This window comes from Echeneis naucrates, chromosome 1 (assembly GCF_900963305.1).
Source record: "Echeneis naucrates chromosome 1, fEcheNa1.1, whole genome shotgun sequence".
NCBI lineage: Eukaryota > Metazoa > Chordata > Actinopteri > Carangiformes > Echeneidae > Echeneis > Echeneis naucrates.
Genome location: NC_042511.1, coordinates 7,646,974 through 7,671,826, shown reverse-complemented (window position 1 = coordinate 7,671,826; position 24,853 = coordinate 7,646,974). Strand labels below are relative to the sequence as shown.

The following is a 24,853-nucleotide window of genomic DNA, read 5'->3' as shown; positions in this document are numbered from 1 at the left end:
CAAAACCTAACACCACCCTGGATTTGGGTGGAGCTTTAAAAATCACACATATGTTAAAGCCAAAGCAGAGTTTTGAAGTTCTATACAGTCAGTTTTGATGCATTAAGAATATTAAGCACACTTCTGGATGATGCCGTCCTCTGTATGCAGGCTGCAGCAGTCGTTGTCTCATAAACAAGCAGTCCCAGGTGATGCAACCAGAGAAATAAAAGCTATCCTGGGCAGGACTATGAAGAGATTTAGAGTTTGTAATTCTGGATATGATAATTATCTGAGAAGGATTAAGACCATCAAACAGAGCAATAACAATTTAAGGATATAATAGTAAAAAAAAAAAAAAGAACATGAGAATGAATAATAGTGAAATAAACCAAACAGTCTTTTGTCATCTGACGCCAAATAGTTCAGAATCTTGCCTCCTTGTCTATTTCTGCACATAACTGCAATTTAACAAAATGTGGTTGTAACATGTGTTTTGATACTGACACACACAGGATGTGTGAGTGTCAGCAGTAATGACAATACCAATGACAATAATCAGATAATCATCACTTGTCCACATATAAGTCCACAAGTTTCTTCACTCTCCACGCTTTTAAGCTGGCCACATCTCTATTTTAATACATTTGTACTTTTTCTTTGGAGAGCTTTGAATTCATGACCTTCACTTAGAGGCAAACAGAGTGTTTATATTGCAGATCTTTTTAACAAAGGATCAAAGGATCACTCCAGCAATATTGTCCATAAAGAATACAGGATCATAGGTCAAAAGGAATATGAATGAATTAAATAGAGACAGACAGACAGACAGACAGACAGACAGACAGACAGACAGATAGACAGATAGACAGATAGACAGATAGACAGATAGATAGATAGATAGATAGATAGACAGATAGACAGATAGATAGATAGATAGATAGATAGATAGATAGTTAGATAGGTTGGTTGGTTGGTTGGTTTAATTGATCCCAAATCTGGGAATTTTTGTTTTACAACAGCAAGTAATCACTTAAAGACACAGAGCGAATACAAAAGGGAGGGCAGAATATTTACACGGCGGACTTACTGTACATAAAAAACAGAGTGTATTAACAAACTGTACAAGCTATTATGTCAAAATATAAGATGGTTAAATTAAATAGACTCTGAAGGTGAAAGGTGACCGAGAACCAGGACCAGGGTCATAAACTTCAGCTCAGAGTTCAGAGTTCCCCCTGTCTGACAGAGGTGGGTTATTGTAAATGTTTGAACCGGCTGTGCTGATCCAGTTATTTCTGTCCAAGAAATCAGCTCTCACCACCTTTGAGTGGGAAACCCGAGTCAGCCAGGTTCAGGAGGTTCCTCCTCATCTCCAGTAACCTGAACAAGAAGGTGGTCAGACACGAGGGGGCGACGTTGGTCTCTGTAACACCCTGACGGAGGGAGAGAGAGAGAGAGAGAGAGAGAGAGGGGGGCAGGCAGAAGCCAAGTTACCGGCTGCTCAGCTCTTGCTCAGAGATCCGGTGTCAGCTCGATTCAGTCACACAGCTCCGGCTCAGACATGGGTGGAAATTCATCTAACGTCTCCTCTTTGTTTCTCCTGACTTGCATGGCGAGATGCAGAATCGCGTATCACTCGCTGTTTAATCCGGCGCACAATGGGCGCGTCGCTTTGCATTACGGCCGGTGGTGTTGCTCTGCGTCTATTACAGTAAAAATGAGAGACTTATTCTAATGAGCTTCAATTACGCTCTTCTTCATCTGTTTTTTTTTTTTTTTTATCATCCACCAAGTGCTGTGCGAGCAGTTAGACCCCCACTATTTGCCCCCACTCCCCCCGCAACTGTTCCATTTGCATATTTAATTTCTGCTTTATGAATTAAATCAGCGCATGACGCAACTGTATTCCAGTTGCGGGCAGCATGTGAGGGGGTTAATGATAAGTATGGGAAGATAGGGGAACTAATAGGCTCCAGGCTATTAGCAACACGGTGGAACTAAAATATGGCGCTTCATTACACTGAATTAAAGGAAGTCATGTGTGACCCCACTCTGACGGAACCTTGGATCACACTGATGCTCTCAACACATGCGCCGGACACATTAGCTACTTTATTTCTCGTGTTTCTCTTTGCTGTCTATTGTGACTGTTCGTCTCAGAGAAAGAGAAAGGGGGGGGGGGGTATCTCACTGTATGATATTGCGTCACTGGCTGCCTTTACTTGCGCAGGCTCTTTGCACGGTGGTCTTTGGCTGTGGGCATCCTCGCTCCAAACTGACTCATGTGTAGCACAGCAGAGCTCTGATACTAAACTGTTGAAATAATTGCGTCAAGGGCAGCCTCGAGAACCTCACGGCGCTTTATTTAGCAGACTGCCATCTATTTGTCACATGTGAGGGGTGGGATGGCTGCATAACAAATAACCAGGGCCATAATGTACCCCGGCACTCTTTTCTGTGATAACATTTCAGAAACTCCAGCATTCCCACGGCAGCCGCAGCACTCTCCTGAACGCTGCCCCCGCCGATGCCAAATGTCACCAGCTATTATTCGACTTTCTTAATTCACTGAGTGTGTAAAACATTTAATTTCCCTGCTACAGCCGGGGCCGGGCCTAGAGGAGGGACGGGAGAGGAGAGAAGAGAGGAGCGCAGCGGCACTTAACTGGTTTTGTTGTGAGGGCCCGATGTGAGCGCTGGCTGGCGTCGCGGAGCCCCAATCAGGTGCCATTACACCCGGTGTTTGAGAATACCATTGGCTGGTGGGGAAAGGAGCTGTGCGCAAAACCAACCCCGCTGCTCACACTCGCCTTTCAGATGCCGAACTGAGAACATCATCCGCTTTGAGCGCTTAGGCGCAGTGATTACATACTCACAGAAAGATAGAGAGAAAGTCCTGTTTTTCACAGGTCTTTATTCAGAAGTTGCATTCGTGATAGATTTCTGCGCTGCGTAAAAAGGACTTAAAAAAAAACACCAGCTTCCTTTTTTCCCTCTCTCTCTCTCTCTCTCTCTCTCTCTGCTTGTGTGGAATTTCCTGCTTTGTTTTGTGACTTTCTGTGAAGAAGGGGCAGTCTGTTCTGTGCACAGGGAGTGTTGGCTACGCGTCCTGGCTCCAGCCTGCAATGTTTGCGCTGACGCCAAAACTCACAGACCGGTGCAGAATTGATTAAAACGGGGAAGCTCGGATCAAATGGCTGTGCTTTTCACAGCTGAAGCGACACGATGTTCCACTGACCCGAGGCAGAGGAGAGGAATTTTAGAGCCGAGCAGCCTCGTTGCTCTTTATTTCACTGTCTTTTTACGGACAGAGGAAATGGGAAATGCTCATTTCTTGTGAGAAAAGGGAATAACACTTTTTTTTTGTCGTCTTGAAGTGCACTTTGTGAGAGCGAGAGGAGATGATCTGGTTAATATTCCTGCTCTCCATCCCGGATGGAGCTGTCTCTCAGCTACATTACTCTGTGCCAGAGGAGCAGGAGCCTGGCTCTGTTGTTGGGAATATCGCAGAGGATTTGGGGCTGGACATCACCAAACTTTCCGCTCGCCGCTTTCAGACGGTGCCTAGTTCACGAACACCTTATCTGGAGGTGAACTTGGAAAACGGTGCGCTCGTCGTGAAGGAGAAAATCGACCGGGAAGAAATCTGCGAGCAGACCATCCCGTGCCTCCTGCACCTGGAGGTGTTTCTGGAGAACCCGCTGGAGCTCTTTCGCGTGGAGATCGAGGTGATGGATATCAACGACAATCCGCCCAGCTTCCCGGAGACAGACATTTCCGTGGAGATATCGGAGAGCGCAATCCCCGGGACTCGTTTCCCGGTGGAGAACGCCGTCGATCCCGACGTGGGCACAAACGCGCTCAGCACGTATGCCATAACGAATAATAAGTATTTTTACCTCGATGTGCAGACGCAGAGCGACGGCAACAAGTTCGCGGAGCTGGTTCTGGAGAAGCCGCTGGACAGGGAGCAGCAGGCGGTGCACCGCTACGTGCTGACGGCCGTGGACGGAGGCGTCCCGCAGCGGACCGGCACTGCGCTGCTGGTCGTCAAAGTTCTGGACTCGAACGATAACGCGCCCACCTTTGACCAGTCCGTGTACACTGTCAACCTGCAGGAAAACTCCCCCGTGGGCACTTTGGTCATTCAGCTCAACGCCACGGATGTAGACGAGGGACAAAACGGGGAAATAGTTTATTCTTTCAGCAGCCACAACACTCTGAGGATAAAGGACTTGTTCAACATCGATGCCAGAACAGGCAGGATAGAGGTGGCCGGGGAGGTGGACTACGAACAGAGCTTCACGCACCAGATCTACGTCCAGGCGAAAGATCTGGGGGCCAATGCGGTCCCTGCGCACTGCAAAGTGCTGGTCCAACTCGTGGACGTGAACGACAACACGCCGGAGATCAGTTTCAGCACCGTGACAGAGTCCGTGAGCGAAGAGGACGCTCCGGGAACCGTGATCGCACTTTTCAGCGTGTCGGACCGGGACTCCGGCGAGAACGGGCAGATCAGCTGCGAGATACTCGGAGAAGTCCCTTTCAAGCTGAAATCGTCTTTTAAAAACTACTACACCATCGTGACCGACGGGCCGCTGGACAGAGAGAGCACGGACTCTTACACCATCACCGTGGTGGCCAAAGACAAGGGTCAGCCCTCGCTGGCTACCAGCAAGTCCATCAAAGTGCACGTCTCCGACGAGAACGACAACGCGCCCCGTTTTACGCAGGCCGTCTATGATGTGTATGTAACTGAGAACAATGTGCCCGGTGCTTTCATCCACGCCGTGAGCGCTTTGGACCCCGATATAGGACAAAACGCTCTTATTACCTACTCCATATTGGAGTGTGACATACAGGGCATGTCTGTGGACACGTATGTGTCCATAAACCAGGACACCGGCTACCTTTATGCGCTGCGCTCCTTTGATTACGAGCAGCTGAAGGAGTTTAACTTCATGGTCCAGGCCAAGGACTCGGGCGCATCTGAGCTCTTCTCCAACGCCACCGTAAACGTGATCATAGTTGACCAAAACGACAACGCTCCTACTGTGATAGCCCCGATCGGTAAAAACGGCACGGCCAAAGAGAACTTGCCGCGCTCTGCGGAGCCAGGCTACCTGGTGACGCGCATCGTGGCCATGGATGCGGACGATGGCGAGAACGCACGGCTGTCCTACAGCATCCTGCGGGGCAACGAGTTGGAGATGTTCCGCATGGACTGGAGGACGGGAGAGCTGAGGACAGCCCGCAGGTTCTCTCCCAAGCGTGACCTGCAGGGCTACTACGACCTGCTGATCGAAGTGCGGGACCACGGGCAGCCCCCGCTCTCCTCCTCCGCCAGCGTGAGCGTGATATTAGTGGACAGCGCGGTCGAAGGCCGCAGCGGGGATCGCGGTTCGGCCTCCAAGACGAAGGAGACCTCCCTTGACCTCACCCTCATCCTCATCATCGCCCTGGGCTCCGTCTCCTTCGTCTTCCTTCTGGCCATGATCGTTCTGGCCGTGCGCTGTCAAAAGGACAAGACGCTCAACCTGTACACGTGCCTGCTGGCCGGTGACTGCTGCCTGTGCTGCAGCTCGTGCTGCAGCAGGCAGGCTCGAGGCCGGAAACAGAAGAAGCTGAGTAAATCCGACATCATGTTAGTTCAGAGCACCAATGTGACATCGGGGGTCGGGCCCGTGGGCCAGGTGCCCGTGGAAGAGTCTGGTGTGGGCGGCGTGGGCGGAGGCTTCGGCTCCCACCACCACCAGAACCAGAACTCCTACTGCTACCAGGTGTGTCTGACACCGGAGTCCGCCAAAACGGATCTGATGTTCCTGAAACCGTGCAGCCCCTCCCGCAGCACCGACACGGATCACACCAACCCCTGCGGCGCCATAGTCACGGGTTACAGTGACCAACAACCGGACATCATATCCAACGGCAGTATTCTCTCTAACGAGGTAAGAGAGGCCTGAACCGGCCTTTTGCCGCCCGGGGCTCTAACCCCCCCCCACACACACACACACACACACCCCGCTTTAAGAGTTCACCCCATTCACTGTGTCCACCTCATGTCAGAGCTTGTTATCCATGCAGGTCAGGCGGGGCAAATGTCTCAGAGAGCACGAAAACAGTATCTGCCTTTGACCTGGCTGTTCCGCTCTGTGACCTTTAATTATTGTCATGCGTAAAAGAGACTGCACGTGCCAATGGCGAGATGTCATGTGGCCTTTCAGATAGAACAAAAGCTGTCAGAGCAGCACAGCAGAGTGAGACAGAGACTTTGACTAGTGTAGTGTAGAATCATATCCAAAGCAGAACTCCAGGCTGGATGAGACTTTATTTCTTAAAATACTTTAATGATTTTTATTCTGACCTCCAGAATAATACGGCTCGGCGTTTTTTTTTTTTTGTATTCAAAAATATTTGTTACCAGCCTGGCAAGGCGTGGCTGCTGCCCTGACACAAGAGTTTTTTTTTATCCTATAATAATATTTAAGGGAGGTGTGTGTGTGTGTGAAGAATATGTAAATCCGCCAAAACCTGATGAGAAAGTTTGAGTGAAAATCTCGCCAGGAGCGCATTTCATAGTTTGGTAATCCACACCTTCCCGGCCACGGAGCGTTTAGTTGATGGGGATTTTGGTTGGAAAGTCTGATCAGAGGAGTGATTTACGGTCCTGTCTTGTGCTCAAGGCTTTTCTTTTTGTTGTTTGTCGTGTTGTTTGTGTTTATTTATTTATTTATTTATTGTGGAGCCGGACAGCCAGTCACAGCGTTGCCATCGCTGTGCGTTAAGTATTCCGCGCACGACGCGGCACGGCAGCAGCGCGAACAAAGGTTGTTCAGTCTTAGCATCGGGCAGCTCAATCATTTACGCATTCAGTCCCCCCCCCCTCCCTCCCAACTCACCCACTCACCAACTCACTCATCAAGTGGATGCGCGCACAGCCTCTCCGCGCTGCCGCAGACTCCTGTAACGCAGTCACGCGCTAACATCAGTGTGCGCACATCCACCCAGCCTCGTTTCCTTCATTCAGTCAGCAGATCCCTTCTCTGATGACTGTTCACGTTTCCGTCCTCCATTAAAAGCGATCAAACTGTGATTCTGTGGATTTTTGCAGACAAAACACCAACGAGCAGAACTCAGCTACCTGGTGGACAGACCCAGACGTGTCAACAGGTAGTCCAGTGCACACACACACACACACACACACACACACACACACACACACACACACACACTCTTTCTCTCTCTCTATCTCTCTTATGCATACAGCTTATTATTACCAATGTGCAAAACCCAGTGAGGCACATACCATCTATCACCAGAGGACCTCTAACATCCAATAGGCCTCGTGAAGCCACAACCTGTTCACATATCTGTAAAATTGAATATTACACCCATCAGTGTGAATCTGAACATTGTGCATCGTTAATTGTGGCTTTGAGAGGCTACATGGTTCCCAGTATATCCATAACGTTCATCTTCAATTTGGCATCAGTCCTATAACTGACAGAGCAGCGCCTATTAAAGCCTTAATGCTGGATTTCATTACATGCCATGTGTAACATCCAATTTAGACTCTTGATGGCCACCGTGACTGTATTAAGGTGGTGTTGATTTCTCATTCTTCCTCTCGGTCTCCGTCTCTCTGCCCCCTCATTAAATCCTCCACCTCTTCTCCCTTCATCTTCCCCTTCCTAATATTGCATTTTGACCTCTCTCTGTCTCCCTGGATTCTTCATTACTCTCATACCTACCCCCCCCGCCCCCCATCCGTGCTGCCCACCCCCCAACTCCTCCAGTTCGGCATTCCAGGAAGCAGACATCGTCAGCTCCAAAGACAGTGGTCACGGTGACAGTGAGCAGGGCGACAGTGACCACGATGCCACCAACCGGGGTCATTCCGCCGGTGAGTCCCCAGCCTCATCGCATAATTACACATTCATTTCAGTTCTCCCCTTTCACATTTTTAGTTTCAGTCTTGTGTGTGTGTTTGTGATTGTAAATGGGATAATGCTGAATTGTTGGTGCGGACCGGTGACTTTTAATTTCCTTAATTTGAGAGTGTGCGAAGTCCTGGGCTCCGGGGCTGCTGGCTGGCTGGCTGGCTGGCATGAACAGCCCCAGAGGTGTTGATTGTATTTCACACCCGGATGAAAGGGAGGAAAATTCTGAATTGTCTTTTCTCTCTTTCTTTGCCTCTTGTCCCCCCCCGCCCCACGTCTCTTCTCTCTTTCTAACGCTGTTGCCGATTCACTGAGTGGTATTGGAAGGATAGGGGCTCACAGCGAGGCAGAGCCGAGGCCTGTAGTGCTTTAGTGGCACAAATCAATAGGTTCACTCAAGTGAAAGGAAAAGGCATGGAAGCTAAAGTGATATAATGAGATGCATTTCAATCACCCCACGCAGTTGGTGTCTTGTACTGGCTTTGTTGGTTATAGAGTCAGCTGATCAAACATTCGCTGCTTTTGGAATTTTGGTATTTGTTCATTGCCTTGGCGTAAGTTAAAGCGAAGGTACAATACCGGAATTAGCAGGACATTTCCCCTCGTCACTGTCACTTCAGGTTCATCATTCACACTACCATTTCTCTTCCACATTGGAAATTGCTGTAGATTTTAGATTTTTTTTTTTTTAGAAAGGGCTTTTGGTCTTATCATAAGCCTCCGCTTGTTCTCTCTAAAATTCTATTAGGTTAGTACCTGTTTATTGATCAAAGTGGAGTCAGACAAAAAGCGAAGCCATACAAAATCTCATTTCATATTGAATTGCCCTTTCCCTCTGAAGGATTGTTCCACGTGGGCTGTGTAAGACCCCTGCCTAGACAAGAACCTGCCAAATATCATATCAGTGCTGAGAATACAAATAGAGTAGATTACATAGGTGTTGCAGGCAAGTGAAGGGTCCTCATTAGGCCTCGCAGTCTTTGATGTTATTAATGAACCAAGCCAAAATAGAGAGCCAATATGCAGCAGTGGCAGTGTCACTGCCTGCCTTCGCTGATGAAACGGGCTGCGAAGGTCAATCCGTGCGAGACTGAAATGCAGAATTGGAAGAAATCCAAAGGCTCCATCAAGAATACATTGTTTTGTGAGGGAAATGTTACTACGGATGTTCCAAGTTGGATATCTCACATCAGAATGTGATCTATGCATATGTGGAACAGTACAGTCATGCAGACTTTTGGCAGCATTTCCACACAACAGACCTCACACACACAGACATTGAAGGGGATGGGACATAACAGAGCATGTGCTGTGGCTATGAATAAGCGCTGTGTATTTCGTAGAGTTCAGCCAGCAAGTAACTCCCAGGCTTTTATAGGAAATCACCTGTGACATGATATTCAAAGACAGGCCTATGAACGTATTTGAAAATTGATCTTCGGTAATATTGTCTTGGATTCTTCCCCGCCGCTCTTGCAACACAGTTACAAAATTGCACCTATGAACCAATATCACATTTCCTCAGCCTGGCTTGGCTCCAAGCGTGTTCATTTGGCACTGGCCTGTCGTTGCTGTTCTCTCTATTTCATACGAGGAAAGCCACATTCGTCCCTCATGTTGGCTTTAGAAGGGAACAGCTTACCTCTCCATGGGAGGTAATATCGCACGACTGGTATTTTGGAAAGAGGAACGCTTGAGCTCTACAGACTTCTGTAAACAAAACCAGACACCGTGCCCGCCCGCCTGCCTGTGTGTGGGCGTAAAGGTATACCATTGTCTGATTTAATATGTAGGGGTATACATGATACCTGTATGTAATCAGCTTGTGTGTGCGTGTGTGCTCTGTGTAGGAGAAAACAAGGCCTGGCGATGATGTCTGTATTGAAAAGGAGTTTTCCTTTGAGACAGTGCTGTGGGAAGCTTAAATGAGATTCATTTTAAGAGGAGAGAGTGGTAGCTGCTGCCTGGCACTCTGCCAGGTGTATATTGCCTCTACGTATACACAGCTACTGCTCATTTATCTCCGTATGTATATGTGTGACTTTTATTTTTTACGGCCTAGCCAATATGGCGGGATGAGAGCATGGCTGGTTGTCTCTTGGGGGTTGTATGCTATGTGTGTGTATGTTATTGTCAGCAGTTGTCTGTAAGAGTTTTTTTGCTAAGTGAATGTTCTTATGACAGAGCCAAACTAAACGAGCCTAAGAAAGGACTATGTATAGACCACATGTATTTTCATGTCTTTCTGCAGCATTTGTGTGCACAAGTATACACACAGTTACATTTAGCATGAATGTAAATAGACTTGCCTTCTATGTGTTACTGTGTGCGCTTGTCTGACACGCGCACATTCTCTTTGAGGGTTTGTGGCAGGGTTTCATCCTTCATTCTGTCTCCCCCACACGTTGGCTCTCCGCAACACTCGGGTGATCAGTAATTCATTTCCAGAACCTTTGCATAGCAATTATCAAAGGAGGGTTAGAGGCAAGGCTTCCTCACGGGACGGCGAGGCACAGTCTCCCTTTCGGTGCAGCTCAGAATATTTCAAATCAAGAGGAAACCACTTCCAGTTGGCATATCATCAACTACACCTGCCGTAGCTTCCCGCTCGGCCGCCTGTCTGACACTTTAGAAAATAAGTCTCCTGACGTGGTTTTAAATCAAAGGGACACTGCCTGTGAGCCAGGGATATCACCGGATACCTTTAAACAGTGGGCAAATGGCTTTTCTGATAGCAGCATGTCTGGAGTGAGGCACCGCTGCGTCAGGAGCCAAAGCACTATTGATTGACTGCTACACCTTTTACCGCCTCACAGCTTCACTTTTTTTTTTTAGATCATTTGATTCATATTAGATGCTGTTTTCCTCATTATTTTCCTCATCATCCTAATATGAGTCAGTGGAAAGAGTGAGCAAGCAAAACCAAAAAGGTGACAGATAAGATGATGTAAAATATTCATCAGTGACAAAATTTGGCATCTCAGAAGCATTCGATCAGCTGTGAGAGGCTGCGTGACGGGTGGGAGAGTGGAAACGATCATTATCATGACGTTTGTTTTGGTGAGAACAACAGCCGTGACAAATGGGACAATTAAATCACTGTGGCAATGGCGTATTAGATGGCTGATTATGAATTAGTGGTGGGCACCATGTTGCCGTTTCCCATGTCAGTGGGCTGTCAGAGAAATTTAGCATACAAGGTTTTGATGCACCCTCCTTTTCTCAGGGCAGGGACGCTGACAGAACGGGGGCTGTAGAATGAACGATTGGTGCAGAAGTATTGATCTGTGTCAAAATAATGTGACATATATTTATGTCAGTGAATCCTGGGACCACAAAGAACATCTCAGGTTTAACTCAGAAGCATGCATAATGAAAACATTTAGCAGACCTTGCTGAGCATGAAGAAAAAACACCCACTCAAGACACAATTAAAATGCGATACCTTTGCTTATATAAAATTACAAAAAAAAAAAAAAAAAAAAAAACCCCACACAGCAACAACAACAAAAGAAAAACCCAAACGGGTTGCTTAATGGAAAACTTTTCAGTCAGAAAAACCTTCAGCTCTACAGTTTAAAGACTAACCCTAGACCAACAATTTGTTTCATTTTTTACTCAATTAGCTGTGTTGTCTCTTATATGTTAGCAAATGCTTCCAAGAACCTTAAGATTGCCAATTTATTTTTCATCAACAGTCCAAGAGCCAAAGATGTTCAGTTAACTCTCAAATACGAACACTGAATGGGGAAGTGCTATGTTAAGACGCGCATAAAATATAAACACTCAAGTCTTCAAACTCCACTGGGAGAGGAGTGTCGGCATATCTCAATGTGACATGAAACACTAAAAATCTATTGCAAGCAAATAGGATAAAAACATTTCTTTCATAAAAAATCAATTAGCATTTTTCCTGGAACAAGTGGAGATGTCACCTCATCTGAGCTGAGCATTTTGTTGAATATCAATAATAGTCATTACAGAGAAAGGGAACAACCAATCACTTTGATTAACTAATTGACCGGACTGCCACCTCTTTCTCTCATCTCAAACTCGGGAGAAAAAAATAAAAGAAAGCAAACTCAGTTTCTAATGACTTCGGTACAAGGTGTTTAAGGTAGATGAGTCTATCCACTTCAACTTACCGGGCTCTATGCGGAAGATGAATCAAAGCCACGGTGAGAACGTGTTGTAATTGTTACCGCTGCACTGCACCATCTCGTCTTGATGAATATGCTCTTGGTATGTATAGGCTGCACTCCATGAATGAGCTGAATGGCAGATTACGTCTTTCTTCCGCCCGTGAAAAGGTTGAAAAAGGCGACGCCAGCATCCATCTCATTCAGTGCTGGTACATGTGAGATTCCACAAAGAAAACGCCGGATTAAAAAGTGAAGAGATGGCTCTTCAATGCATTAGACAGTTGTCTCAGATATTTATCACAGAGGTGAAACATAAGGCTGGAAGACTAGTGAAACTCCCTGGAAAGTCCCTGGACAATTAAAGATACTTTGGCCATGAGTAACACACACTCGTTCTACCCAGAGATTTAACATCAGACAACAACAACAAAAAAAACAACAAACAAACAAAAAAACACACAAAATATGACGTCAGGTTAAGTGTTGCTAATAGGCAAAGCGATCTGTGACTAAAGTATTTTCTTTTATACTGCTTTCTGATAAAATCTAGAAAAAATAGCGACACTACTTTGTGCCGATTTAACAAAAGTTCATAAGATAACTGCTCAGAAGCAGAGGTTTTGATGTAAGCTCACCCGAACCTCAAACCTATTAGGGAGAGAAAATATGGCAGATCGTTGCAGGATTTTTCATGAAATGAGAAATTGTTTCACTCTTTTTCTCCATGAAGTAATACAGCTAACATGTTCCCGAATCTATTTTCAGAAAGTCACTACTGAGCGCCTCAGTCAGCATTCTTGTCACCAAACAAAATAAAAAAAAAAAACACTTTAGAGTTTACATCCAAAAATTAGCATAGCTTAGCTTTTCTTGGGGTTGAAAGTTGAAAGTTGTTCCCTGAGCTGTTGAATTTTACTTTTGAGTGCAATGGCGTCAACTCATAGAAGTGATGGCCAGGGTGGAGAGAGAGCAACACCAGAGTTGCACTAATCATAATTACCCCTAAACGGTGCAGTCAGAAGGGCTCAGTGTCTGAGGGATTGTCTGATCAAGCCTGCATACGACAGCAGGCTGTGTTCAAAGAGAAGACCAAGTGATGAAAAGCATACAAACCAGAGGTCATCCTGCGGCTCTGCTCTAACAATATATAAAAGACCGTATTAATCAAACGGACACCTTTAGGGCAGGCGGCCATCTTGGCTCTCCTTCCCAGCCCAGTTGCCTTGCAACAAAAGTGGAAAAGGGTAGCTGCCTCTCAGAGACTTCAGAACAATTTCTCTGTCTGTCATTACTGGATATGGTTGGAGCCATATTACTGCGTTTTGGCCCTGGGAGGTCTGTGGTTTACTCATCACAGCCTCTCTGGCCAACTCATACGAGGACGCTATGCTACTCCCCAGCCGTCCTGAGCTGCTGTCCAAATATTGACGTTTTGTGTCTGTATTCTCTGTGCAACAGTGGAGGACAAGATGAAAAACAGAGGTATGGCTAGAAGACGCGGTCTACCTGGGGGAGGGATTTCTGCTCTGTCTCGCTCTCTCTTTTTTTGGGGGGGGGGAGCACGATAATGACAGAGAAAGAAATGGGCACAGAGGATTAAATGTGAGTGAAACAACAAGGAAAGCAACACAGAGGGACTAATAGAGACAGAAAGAGGGACACAGACTGATGAATGAGTGCAGGGAGGGAGTGAGTGCATACCTGAGTGCAGCAGATACAGACACACACAAAGCAAATTCAAACATGGGGCTTATGTTTTCCCTGGATTTGTTCTCCTTCCATTTCCCTGCTCCCACTTGCTGGATCTATGTCGGGCGGTGCAATTAGTCAAATCACACCAACGTGGGATTTCGGAAACACGCAGAGATGTAATGAAACAAAAAAAAAAAAAAAAAGGAACAGAAATGTTGATTGCTTATTAGCAAGTAGATTGTGTTTGCATTATGCGTCTGCGTGCATGCACATGCAAGCATGCATGCGTGTGTGTGTGTGTGTGTCTGTGTTTGTGTTCTTCCTGCCTGATGAGGTCACGATGAGAGACAGAGCTGTTGGCAGGGCTTGTCATTGCCAGTCACTGTTCTGGTTGTTGTTTTGCTTCCTGCCTGAGGAAGAAAAGGTGCTTCGAGAGGATCAACAGCCACTGGGTGTCATGTACGCGTGGCCCGTCTCTCCGTTTGCTTGTGTGAATTTACATATCTCCACATTAAGAGAGTATTTTTAAAAGTGTGCGTGTGTTTGTGCGTGTTTGTGTGCTTGCGATCATACGTGTCGATGTAGCTGCTTTTTAAAAAGTGAGCCAGTAGGCAACAAAATCACCGAGTAGTTTGCAAGTGAGTGTCATGAGTTGTCTGAGCCTGATGTGCGGTAAACAGAGACTGCTGCAGACTATATTTACACATCATCTCCACAGTAAAATACACCCTTTTGCCTGCTTAATAATATACTCAGACATGAGAGATGTGGAACAAAGTGAGCCTTCCTTTAATCCGTCCACATTCATTCTGTCTTTATCTGTATGCACGTTTGTGTGCATTCTGCATTGTGCATTTGGTTTTTGTGCGTGTGCTTGTCTTTGGCTCATTTGTTTGCACCTCTAGAAGCGCCAGGCACCGTGGCTGCCAACCGCCTTCATCTGCACAACAGCACAGAAATGATTAGAGGGCCTGAGGTCAACATCCTCATGTGTCCGAGAGGGAAAGTCATTTGCAGAAAGTCCGTGAAAAGACTAAAGGCTAACTTCAAGGTGGGAATTAAAAGAAATAGTACCATTTATATACTCCCAGCCTTTGAAAGCAGCATTAATATACATTAGCTGCAGGGGTGAATCGGAGGGTAAACGCAAGTAAATGCTGCTCAAAATCTGTTCTCGTATTCACACAGACCTTCCAGTGTAAGTTTCCCACACTGTTAGCGAGAAATTTTAAGAGATTCTTGTTTTCATTCGCCACCCGATCACAGTCTCTGTTAGTGAGAACAGAGCTGCTACTGACGCACAACCCACACTAGGTGTTAGGTGGTGATGAAAACAAACGAAGCCTTTGGCTGCAGAAACACTGAACGCTGCTGATTTTTGTGGACCAGATATAGAAGACAGAGGTAAACGGACCAAATTTGACACCTGACATATTCCAGAATTGCAGAGTCGATCAAAAACACTCAGTAAAATGCAGAGGCGAGTATCTACCCGTCCTTACATACAGTTTTTTTCTCAGGGCCTGTTTTCCCTGCAGGAAAAGGATATTCTGTTTTAATCCTCTGTTTTAATTTACCCTTACCTATAACTTTGCATCTACATTTCTTCACTGTCTGCATTTATTCATTATCAAATTCTGCAACCCCACATGACCGTGAATAGTCAGATAAGATGGTGGCGAAAGTGGACGGCTGGATTGATGTCACAAACAGTGCTGCACAAAAAGGACTTAAATAGGTTAAAGCCTCTTTTTTAATAGATCTTTCCTTTGTGGTGCTTAGCGTTAAGCCATCCCCCTCTCAGCCCACCTCTGTCTAACCCCTCTTCCAATGTCCATCTGCGAGGCCCGGGTCTCCCCCTGTCTTTTCTGGCTATTGCTCCTTCCATCTGTGATTGCCTAGGTCTCCCCTCCTCGTCCTTATGGTTCCTGTCGTCTTGTTGCTCCTCCTGCCTGCTGTCTCACTGTCCGTGAAATCTGCGACTGCCCCGTCTGTTTGCCCCCCCCCTCGTCTGTGAGCGTCGTGGCTCCTCTGGCCTCTCCGGTCAGTGCACACTCTTGTTGTGTGTCTCGCTCCCTGTCAGGCCTAAACACCATTAGAGCCACACAATGCACACACACACACACACACACACATGCAAAGGAACAAAAAAACAACAAAAATCCACAACAAATCAGCCACAGCAGCACTTAAGCAACGTGTTGACAGCACTGCTGTTAATGATATGCTTTAGTTACACATCACTGGATGACTTTTAAAGTTAGTTAAACTCATATTGCAAGAAATAGTCGGTTTGCTCCTTCTACACACTTCTAGTTATAAAAAAGTATGTGTCTACTATTGCACTCATGTCCTTTGATTCAAGCTTGATTCTCTTCATAAAGTGAGAACTATTGCTGCATTTACATCTTCAGAGCTCTGTGTTTTCCTGATGTGTTTCTGACTCTACTATTAACAGCATCTAAAAATACAAATTTAATTATATGTGTTTAAATCAGAGGGACATGCTGAAAGAGATGAAATGACTTCTTCTGACATCAATTGTGTCTGCAGGTGTTTGTGTAGCTTGAAAAGCAAAACCCCAGGCGAAATGTGCACAACTCGCTGCTGTTCCGTAATCTCATTGCTCTTGAGCGCCACAGTAATGACTGGAGCCGACTCTCGTGAGCATATCAACATTTTCCTGCCATCTCTCACCTGCTCTGGTGGTGGTCAGGCAGTAAATGGGACAATGTTCAGGGAGATTCATTAAGACATCAACCTGGGACATTAAACAAATGAAGAAAAAAAAAATGGATTAAAAAAATTAGGGTGTATTACACTTCATAATTACACCCTTCCTTAGCTGTCATAACCATTTAAGATGAGAATGCCATTCCTTTTAGAGACTGGTCTATATTTATTGACATGTCTGAAATGCACTGAGCTTTAAGTCTGACAGAACAAACAAAAAGAACCTTGACAGTGTGCAGCATTGTATTTTCCTGCTGGTGCTTCTTTCACTGCGGGCAAACACAATCCATAATCCATGACAGCTGATGTTGGGAGATTTAGTCTTAATATGCAGGTGGGAGAATGAGGAGAAGGCAAAGAAAAGTATTTTTCTTTTCTCTAGACTGCAGGTCAAAGCAAAGCTGCTGCAGAGCAAACACAGACCTTTACCATCCTATAATATGGTGGCTAATATAAAGTTCCGTTGTTAGTTCATTGCTGTGGTTGCATTGATTTACTCTGATTATTAAAAGTGATACACAGTGTTCCAGCCCCTTGAAGATAATTCCTCTGTCTCTGTGTATAAATTCTCTGCTCGGGCTTATCTTTCTGTAGTGGCTTATCTATTGATATGTATGTGCTTACATTACATTGTTTTGTATGTGTGTGTGTACCTGCTTTTAGTCATAGAGGAACAGTGGCGTTATCAGTGAGATGGATCAGTAGAATAGATTTTTGTAAGTCAACCCTTTGATCTGGAGCACCCCCACCCCCCACCCCTTTAGGAAATTCGATGATAGATCGTCTGCTGTCTTTGTTTTTTCTCTCTCTCTCTGTCGTTTTCTCTTTTCCTGATGCCTCTTTCCTTATCTCACCCTAAACTGCACATTTTCCCGCTTTGATCACCCCATTCCGACGTTTTCCCACTTTGTCCTGCTCCGCTGGAAAAAAAAAAAACAGGAACGCTGCAAATCCAATCTGCACATGAGTTGAGGATGGCTCCAGGCTCTCATTATTATGACTCTGTTCATGTCTCTTGTTCCTTTCTCGTGCCTTTTATAATCTCTCTCATACTCTCTTCCCCCCTTCGTTCCCCTTTCTCTATTCTCTCTAAGAGACTTTAATTAACATAACTGGTACCTCTTTCATGCCCGTAGTGTGTGTGTGTTTGTGTTAGTCTATTATATTATTTCAGATGTTAATTTAATCTTTTTTTATGTTGATGTTTTGTGTTTGGCAGTTGCTCTGTCTCAATTACACACTTTGTCGGTTTGTATAGAGATGATTGACATTAGTGTGATTACGCAGCCAGTGAATTTTTGTTGGGTTTTGTGGGAATTTCTTTACATAATTGGTGTTTTATTTGATTTTTGATTTTCGATTTTTTTGTGTGTGTGTGTGTGTGTGCTAAGATGATGGAATATGGATTCACATTTTGTCTCTTGGTGTGAGGGAATGAGTTGTGAGTCTTAGGATGTTGATGTGGAGAGGGGGTGAAATGTTTTCGCAACACCACATCACTTTGATTGCACATTTCATTTGGAATGAATGAGGTGAGGAGGAAAACAAACAATACGCTTCATCAATGTTGGCCTTGTCTCTTTGATGAATAGCTTTTGCTGCACTTTTTTTGCTTGCGACATTGGAAAATGATTGCTAACTTGTGTTCTCTCTTCTGGTCTCTTTCTTTCATCTTCCTCTCCATCTCGCATTTCCACTCTAAATATCCGGGCTGCCTCTCTTCTCTCTTCTTTTCTTTTTTTTTTTCATTTACTTATCCTCCCTGTGTGTGTAATCTTCCATCTGCGCTTCTCCACCTTTCCATTTCTCCTTACGTTATTCTGCTTCCACTTTCCATCCTTCTGTCTGAACCTCGTCTGCAGGTGCTGACCTGTTCTCCAACTGCACGGAGGAGTGCAAAGCCCTGGGCCATTCTGACCGCTGCTGGATGCCGTCGTTCGTGCCATCTGACGGGCGCCAGGGGCCAGACTACCGAAGCAACCTTCACGTTCCCGGCATGGATGCCACGCTGCCCGACACTGAGGTACCCTCCTCTGTCAACCTCTCCGACCAGCTCACCATGACCTCGTCCACCACCTCGTCCAACGATAGGTCATTCTCCACCTTTGGCAAGGACGGTCAAAGGTCACAGTCACACCACAGCCTTCACCATCAACTCCATCAGCAACAGCAGCAGTACAGCTCCAGCACGCTAGAGAGGAAAGACTATGATAGGGGGACCCTCCCGTACAAACCCACCTTTCTCTGTGAGTATCAGTATGAAAGTTCCCTGGGACCCTTTGACTTTGGTCTGGTCCAGTACAGATACTAAAGGAGGGGACAACGAATCTGCCTCTTGATTCTGATCTGGACTTTTTATGTTGTTTATCAACTTAAATTTCTTCTATTTTTAAGGAGTTTTTTTATGGCTTTATGTTTTGTTGCATTGTTGGTTTCTTTTTTTTGTAAAATATAATTTCTTTTGTCAAATGTAAAATGTAATCTATTATTTCTAATCCCCCATCTCCAAAACCCCCTTTGAAATTTCCAATCTAACCCCATCCTAACTCCAAATCCTGTCTGTACTCATGTAATTTATTCTAAAATAAACACAATTTGAATTGGACTCATGATAAACTGCTGTGGCCCATTTTTCTTTCTTTTTTCTTATCTCTAAATTTTACCCCTCAAAAGTCCTTTTTATCTGATGCTCATAAAAGTAAAGGTCACATTTCACTTCTCCATCGCCGACCATCATCAAACACATGTAATTAAGCACTGAAAACAGGATTTGAGCGTATAGAGAGGAAAGAAAGGCTACATCATCTGAAGATGTGAAGGACATCTTTCTTTTCCGTTTTCTGAACACCGAGCTCGAGCACGATGACTTCCCTGCTGAATAGTTGGAAGGGTGAAACACACAGCCCACGCTTCTTCTATCTCACATGCACTGAAGTCCAGTTTTTTAAAAAGGAAAAGTCTGGAGTATCCATTCTCGCTAGCTTTTGGATCAATACCTGACATAAAGAAACGTGGGTGAGGTGGGCTGTCAACCATGAGGTCAAGATTCCTCAGCTGGAAAAGTCATGCGCACAAATTATTGCGTCAGAGGAGGAAAGCCATCACAATACAAAGTGTGCTTAATTTGGTAAATGAAACATATTCACGAGACGTTGCGGGAAAAAAGAGTTTCCAGCTTGTGTCTCTGAAGAAACTGAATGGGATTCGCTTTTGAAAAGGATGGCAGGACACTTCTTGCCGCTTTCAATTGCTTTCCAGGCTCCCACATTACATGAATATTCTATTAGCGCTAAGAGTAGAGAATGGATTTGATACACATATTCAGTAGAGAAGTCATTTCCAGTCAAGTCACCACCATGTTAACCACCATCCTCCATGATACTGCATGCTGCCTGGGGGCTGTCTGCCAGGTAAATGATGAGCACCATAAACCTGCCGTTTTTGTTGTTATATATATATTTTTTTTGTTCTATTTTCTTTTTATATGTTTTGTTTTCTTGTTTGTGACTTACCAAACACAGCCAAGCAATATTCTTCCTGCACCTCAGGTCTATGTGGAAAATAATTGGTCTTTAGCCTTTAGGTGCTAGGGCCTGCTTTGCTCCAAATATAGCTGCCTGTGCGTCTGCTCATCTCGTTTGCCTCGCAGGGTGTAGGATAAATGCACTCTGCATTCATTCAGTTCAAAACTCACAATTTTATTTGATATCACTTCACTTTTTCTTTTTTTTTTTTGATTTATGATTCCTCTTTTTTTTTTTTCTCTTTCTTAGTCTGCTGAAATAAATTGACCCCGCGCTGCCACGGCAAAGGTTTTGTTGTTCATCACTCTGTAAAAAATAAGAGGATAGTCCCAAAGGCTGAGGGTCTATTAACTAACAGGCATCATGTTCTACTTTTAAAAATAGCACGGTGTGCAACCACTGGCTACGGCAATTCTCTGATCACAAGGGTTGCCTTGATAAAGGGTTTATAAATGTTTAATGATCCATTTATAGATAATTAATGAAGCAATTAGTGTTCTGTGTATTTTCTATGCATGCATTATGTAGCCACCAAATTCTGATGATTTATCTTCACTGATGGATATGTTTTTACCCATTTCCCAGATTAGTTTTAGCATTATCCTAAGTGGACTAGTTTGTAGGGTATATAAATAACTTCACAGAGAGTCCTTTGTGGCATGTATCCTTCAAAAGATAGTATTTTGAGCCCACTGTGACACTAAAAAGTCTCAAGGGAAAGGGTGTCATTTGTTTTAATGACTGTGTTTCTCTGTCTTTTCAGCCCGCAAAAGGATTTGCTAGCTCATTCCACGTGGACCTGTCGGAAACAGTGTGAATTCTTGCACCAGACCACCAACACTGATGCTATAGCAGCAAAATCAAACTAAAAACAAACAGCAACCTGGACAACAGCAACCTTGGTTAAACTTCATTATCTCGGGTGGCGAACTGTAACAAAGCCTTGGCAACGGTCACCGAGGGAGGAAAGAAGAAATAAATACTGAGTAGCTGTAAACCTCTAGATATCTGAGGAGCAATCCAAGGCCTTATTCCCCTCAGCAGGACTGAGACTGAGGCCGAAACGCTTGACACAAGAAGATTATAAAATCATCAGCAGAAAAAGGAGGAGACGTGACAAGGAGAGACCTGAGTAACTCTCAGAGGTGTCTGGTTTTTGTTTTTGACTGAGGAGTTAGCCTCTAGAGATCTGTGTGTGCCTGTTTACATGAAGAAAAAAAAATGTTTCTGTACAAACTACAACCAACGTCACACGGAACCCTTTAGCTATTTCTATGGTCACCACTAAGCCAACTGTACAGAGACTGTTGTGGGGAGGAAAGGAGAATGACAGCCAGAAAGAAAGAAACTGAGCGAGAGAAAGATGGTTACACAGAAGCCTAAAAAGCAGGTGTTGTACAGGTATGAAATGACAGAAAACAAGGAGGAAAAGAGGACAAGCGGAGAAGATGTGCAGTACTATAAATTCTGTATCTCTGGTTTTTTGACTTGACTGTCTTTATATAACTTCTCTTTTTTGTTTCTGTTGTTCTTTCTGTGTGGTTAAAGTGTGCAGACTCTAACATATTCCAACTTACAGTTACAGACAGGAACATGCGTTCTGGAGCCAGGTTCAGTACTCTTTCAAGTTTAGCCACTTCAGGAAGGCAATTTTAACAAACACACTCTGCTCAGAAAAAGAAAAAAGAAAAAAAGAAAGCAGTGGAAAAACAATCCTCATGTTTGGTTCATCAATAAAATATCACAAATGAATGTTCTCATTTCTACACTAGTGACTAACAGTTCTCAAGTTCCTTCCTGAGCTGACTGCAGAGAAAGTGAAATGAGCCTTTACCAGGATGTGGTTCCCTTGATGCCATTGGCCTATACATAAACAATCAGACACATTCAGTGGTTTTTATCATGTGTGCAAAGTGTTTACTGTGCTATTTTAAAAAGCTTATAAATGAACATAAATCTATATATATAACTATATATATATATATATATAAATATATATACAATATACTTTTTCTGAAAACTGTGTAACCATTGGTTAGTTTCCACGCCTCATATTGTCATTCAATCTAATAATACAAAGTGCTACAAAATTAAGACTTGTATCAATCAAAATGGAGGAGTGTTGTGGCCCAAAAAGCGAACCCCCTCACACCACCCATGAATTAAGTTGATGTTCTAATTTGATTGTTACTTTTCACTGTTTACAGACACCAGGCCTTGTTGTGTGTAACAAAGACACAAGTTGAGTTGTTTGGCCTATCTATTGTGTATTTTTACTAGCAGAATATGTGTTCATGTACAGGATGGGGGACTTTCGCAACTGAGCTAGATATCAAAGGTTTTACAATCATACAAGACAGGTGTACTCAGATAAATATGAACATAACACACAATACATGGTGAGGTGCAAAACGGCACGTGCACACACACTCACACACACACACACACACACACACACACAGAGTCACAGGTCAAGTGGTGATAAATAAAGTGTCATTGAAGTTCTCTATCGTGTGTTTTGTCACGCTCACCGGGGAATAATATCATGGATCATGATGATGTCACGTGATCAGGAGTACGGAAAACATAACTAAGAGCCCACAGTCGTACACAGTCGTGGGGCTCTGTGAGGCTGTAGTGGAGGTGTGCCAGCTAAATGCTAACTTCATCGTGGTAACATGCTCACATGGACAATAAATCACATTGATGCTAAGGTGCCCAGGTGTACTGGGTTTAACATGCTATCACCATTTATCTTGCAGACATTGATGTTTGTACCAATTTTGATGGCAAGGCATCCAATGCTTGATCAGACGTCAGCAGACATCAGCAGAAACAACACAGAACCTTATGGTGGTGCATGATGTGAGGTCAGGAGCTGAGCAGTCACAGAGGAGCTGTGGTAGCCCATCGGGAGCCACAGGACATTTCCCAGTGTCCCGTACTGACCTGTGCTGTAAACCGTCCAGAGATGACCAGAGATAATACATATTAGTAATGAATAAATCGACACCTTGCATCACCTTGTGTGTTTATAATGGCTACTGCACTAAACCGCCACCATCCACACTGCAGTGCTGCTAGTGCCATATCTACATTGATCTTGCCTTTGACAATTGCTGCTTCATTACTATCCACAGTAGATGAGTGGACTTGCAACAGGAAAACATTTAGCTTTTGGTTTACCCTTGTTAATAGAGCAAGAAAGAGCACACTGGAAAACTACTGCCCTTCACCTAACCTTTTATTAAATGATATGAAAAAAATAGAAGGGTACATTTTGCCTCCCATTTTTGTTTCATATTTGCTGGTTGGTATCGAATGATGTGTATTTTGTAATATGAATAACTAATCTAGTATCAAATGAAAGGGTGGCCTGGGATGAGGTCATTCTCCCAGCTTGAATTATTATGTAGGTATGTCATAGCACAAGTCTAAATCGGGCCAATAAATGCCCCAAATCCAAGTGCAAAACCTCCAATACAGGCTAAAATAGCTAACTGAACAATAACAGGCCAATGGCACTTTAACCTCACCGACAGTTGAACAATAGAGCTACCTTGAATAAAAAATAAGGTGGAAAAAAAGTGGCTTCTTTGTTAACAGGCAGCAAAACCTGCTATAGAAACATCCACAGACCACAAAGCGGCTCTTCAGCAGCTGAACAATTTGTCCCATGAAGGAACTTGCTTCTTCCTTAAAAAACTCACAGAGCACCTCTGCTGCTTTCACTGCTGTTTTCAGAGCATGAATTTTCATGAAGCGATATTAAGCTATCCCAGAAGAATCTTATAGACTTTCAAGAAGTAATCACTACGGTTGTGCTCTACTTTCCTCATTACCTGACCTCAATAGCGCTCCCCCCATAAAAAGAAAAAATAAATCAGATGCCTGTCACTCTGGCCTTCTGTCTGTTTCCCACAACGACCACTGGCGCCATCTCCTCTGCATCCCCGTCGCACCCCTTCACTGCAGTGTGAGCTTCACATGGCTTGGCACAAGTTCACACACACAAGAAGTCGATGAAGAGCATTGGAGTTGGTTCCACCCGTGCAAAAGTCCTGGGTCACTAGATGGGGGCGGGTTGGTGCACAGTCTGAGGAGAGACAATATTAAGCCTTCTTTTACAAGCAGGAATACATGTGACCGGTGCATGTGATTAATCTGCTGGTTGCTTGCTGGAATAGATGTCCTTTGGGGTGCTGATTAAAATCCCACTCTAAAGCAATCCTGCGAATGTTTACAAAAACAACATCAGAAATACAGGCAAGAGTTCTGCTAAGTCGTATTGAGGGGAAAAAGTACTAAAGTTATGATGAGTTGAACTCAATTGCTCCCGTTCGGATGAAAATATTTCTTCATCTCGGTAGAAATTACCTGATAAAAGTACTATCCTGTAGTAGTCAGTTGATACTTTGTTATTAGCTTTAGTACAAACAGCAAGTATTGATAATATTTCAACAGATTATCACCTTTTGTCTTTAACAGGAAACAAAAAATGCCAAACTGCTCTGTCGATTTGTGTTAGAGCACTTTGCCAGACTGATGGAGTGTGAAGGAAGGGGGTTCCACACTAAGAGGACCAATTGTCTGATAACAAGTAAAAACACAATCTAAAGGCTGGGATGTGTCACTTTGTTGGAAAAGAAGTAGTTCATATGATGTAGCAACCGAGCACAAGTGTTTTTTGCTGTTGTGAGCTCCAACATATGAAGGCAGTGTGAAAGTGATTGCAATAATAGAGGTAAGTATCTCCAACAGGTGTGACATTGGTTTGTACATGTAAATTAGACTGAAATATTTTAGCACTCCTGTGAAAACAACAGAACGGGAGAAAAAA

The 24,853-nt window shown here is 44.4% G+C and overlaps 1 protein-coding gene across 3 annotated transcripts; it reads left to right on the top strand.

Annotated features, from left to right (window-relative positions):
- Positions 1-2,809: 2,809 nt before the first annotated feature.
- On the top strand, positions 2,810-22,498 carry LOC115049024 (protocadherin-10-like). Of its 3 annotated transcripts, XM_029510965.1 has the most exons (5): positions 2,810-5,930; positions 7,094-7,152; positions 7,779-7,885; positions 18,352-18,735; positions 20,777-22,498. In XM_029510965.1, exons 1-5 carry the CDS (start codon positions 3,384-3,386, stop codon positions 20,794-20,796), a joined length of 3,117 nt encoding a protein of 1,038 aa, XP_029366825.1. In that variant the 5' UTR covers positions 2,810-3,383; the 3' UTR covers positions 20,797-22,498. The 3 variants fall into 3 exon arrangements, with proteins under 3 accessions (XP_029366825.1, XP_029366816.1, XP_029366834.1); XM_029510956.1 differs by lacking the exon at positions 20,777-22,498 and having other exon boundaries at positions 18,352-19,146; XM_029510974.1 differs by lacking the exons at positions 7,094-7,152; positions 7,779-7,885; positions 20,777-22,498 and having other exon boundaries at positions 18,352-18,692.
- The last annotated feature ends 2,355 nt before the right edge of the window (positions 22,499-24,853 follow it).

Coding starts and splice junctions, on each gene's coding strand:
- LOC115049024 (XM_029510956.1), top strand. CDS start 3,384: ATGATCTGGTTAATATTCCTGCTCTCCATCCCGGATGGAGCTGTCTCT. Junction 5,931..7,093: donor GCAGTATTCTCTCTAACGAG/GTAAGAGAGGCC, acceptor GGATTTTTGCAG/ACAAAACACCAACGAGCAGA. Junction 7,886..18,351: donor CAACCGGGGTCATTCCGCCG/GTGAGTCCCCAG, acceptor CCTCGTCTGCAG/GTGCTGACCTGTTCTCCAAC.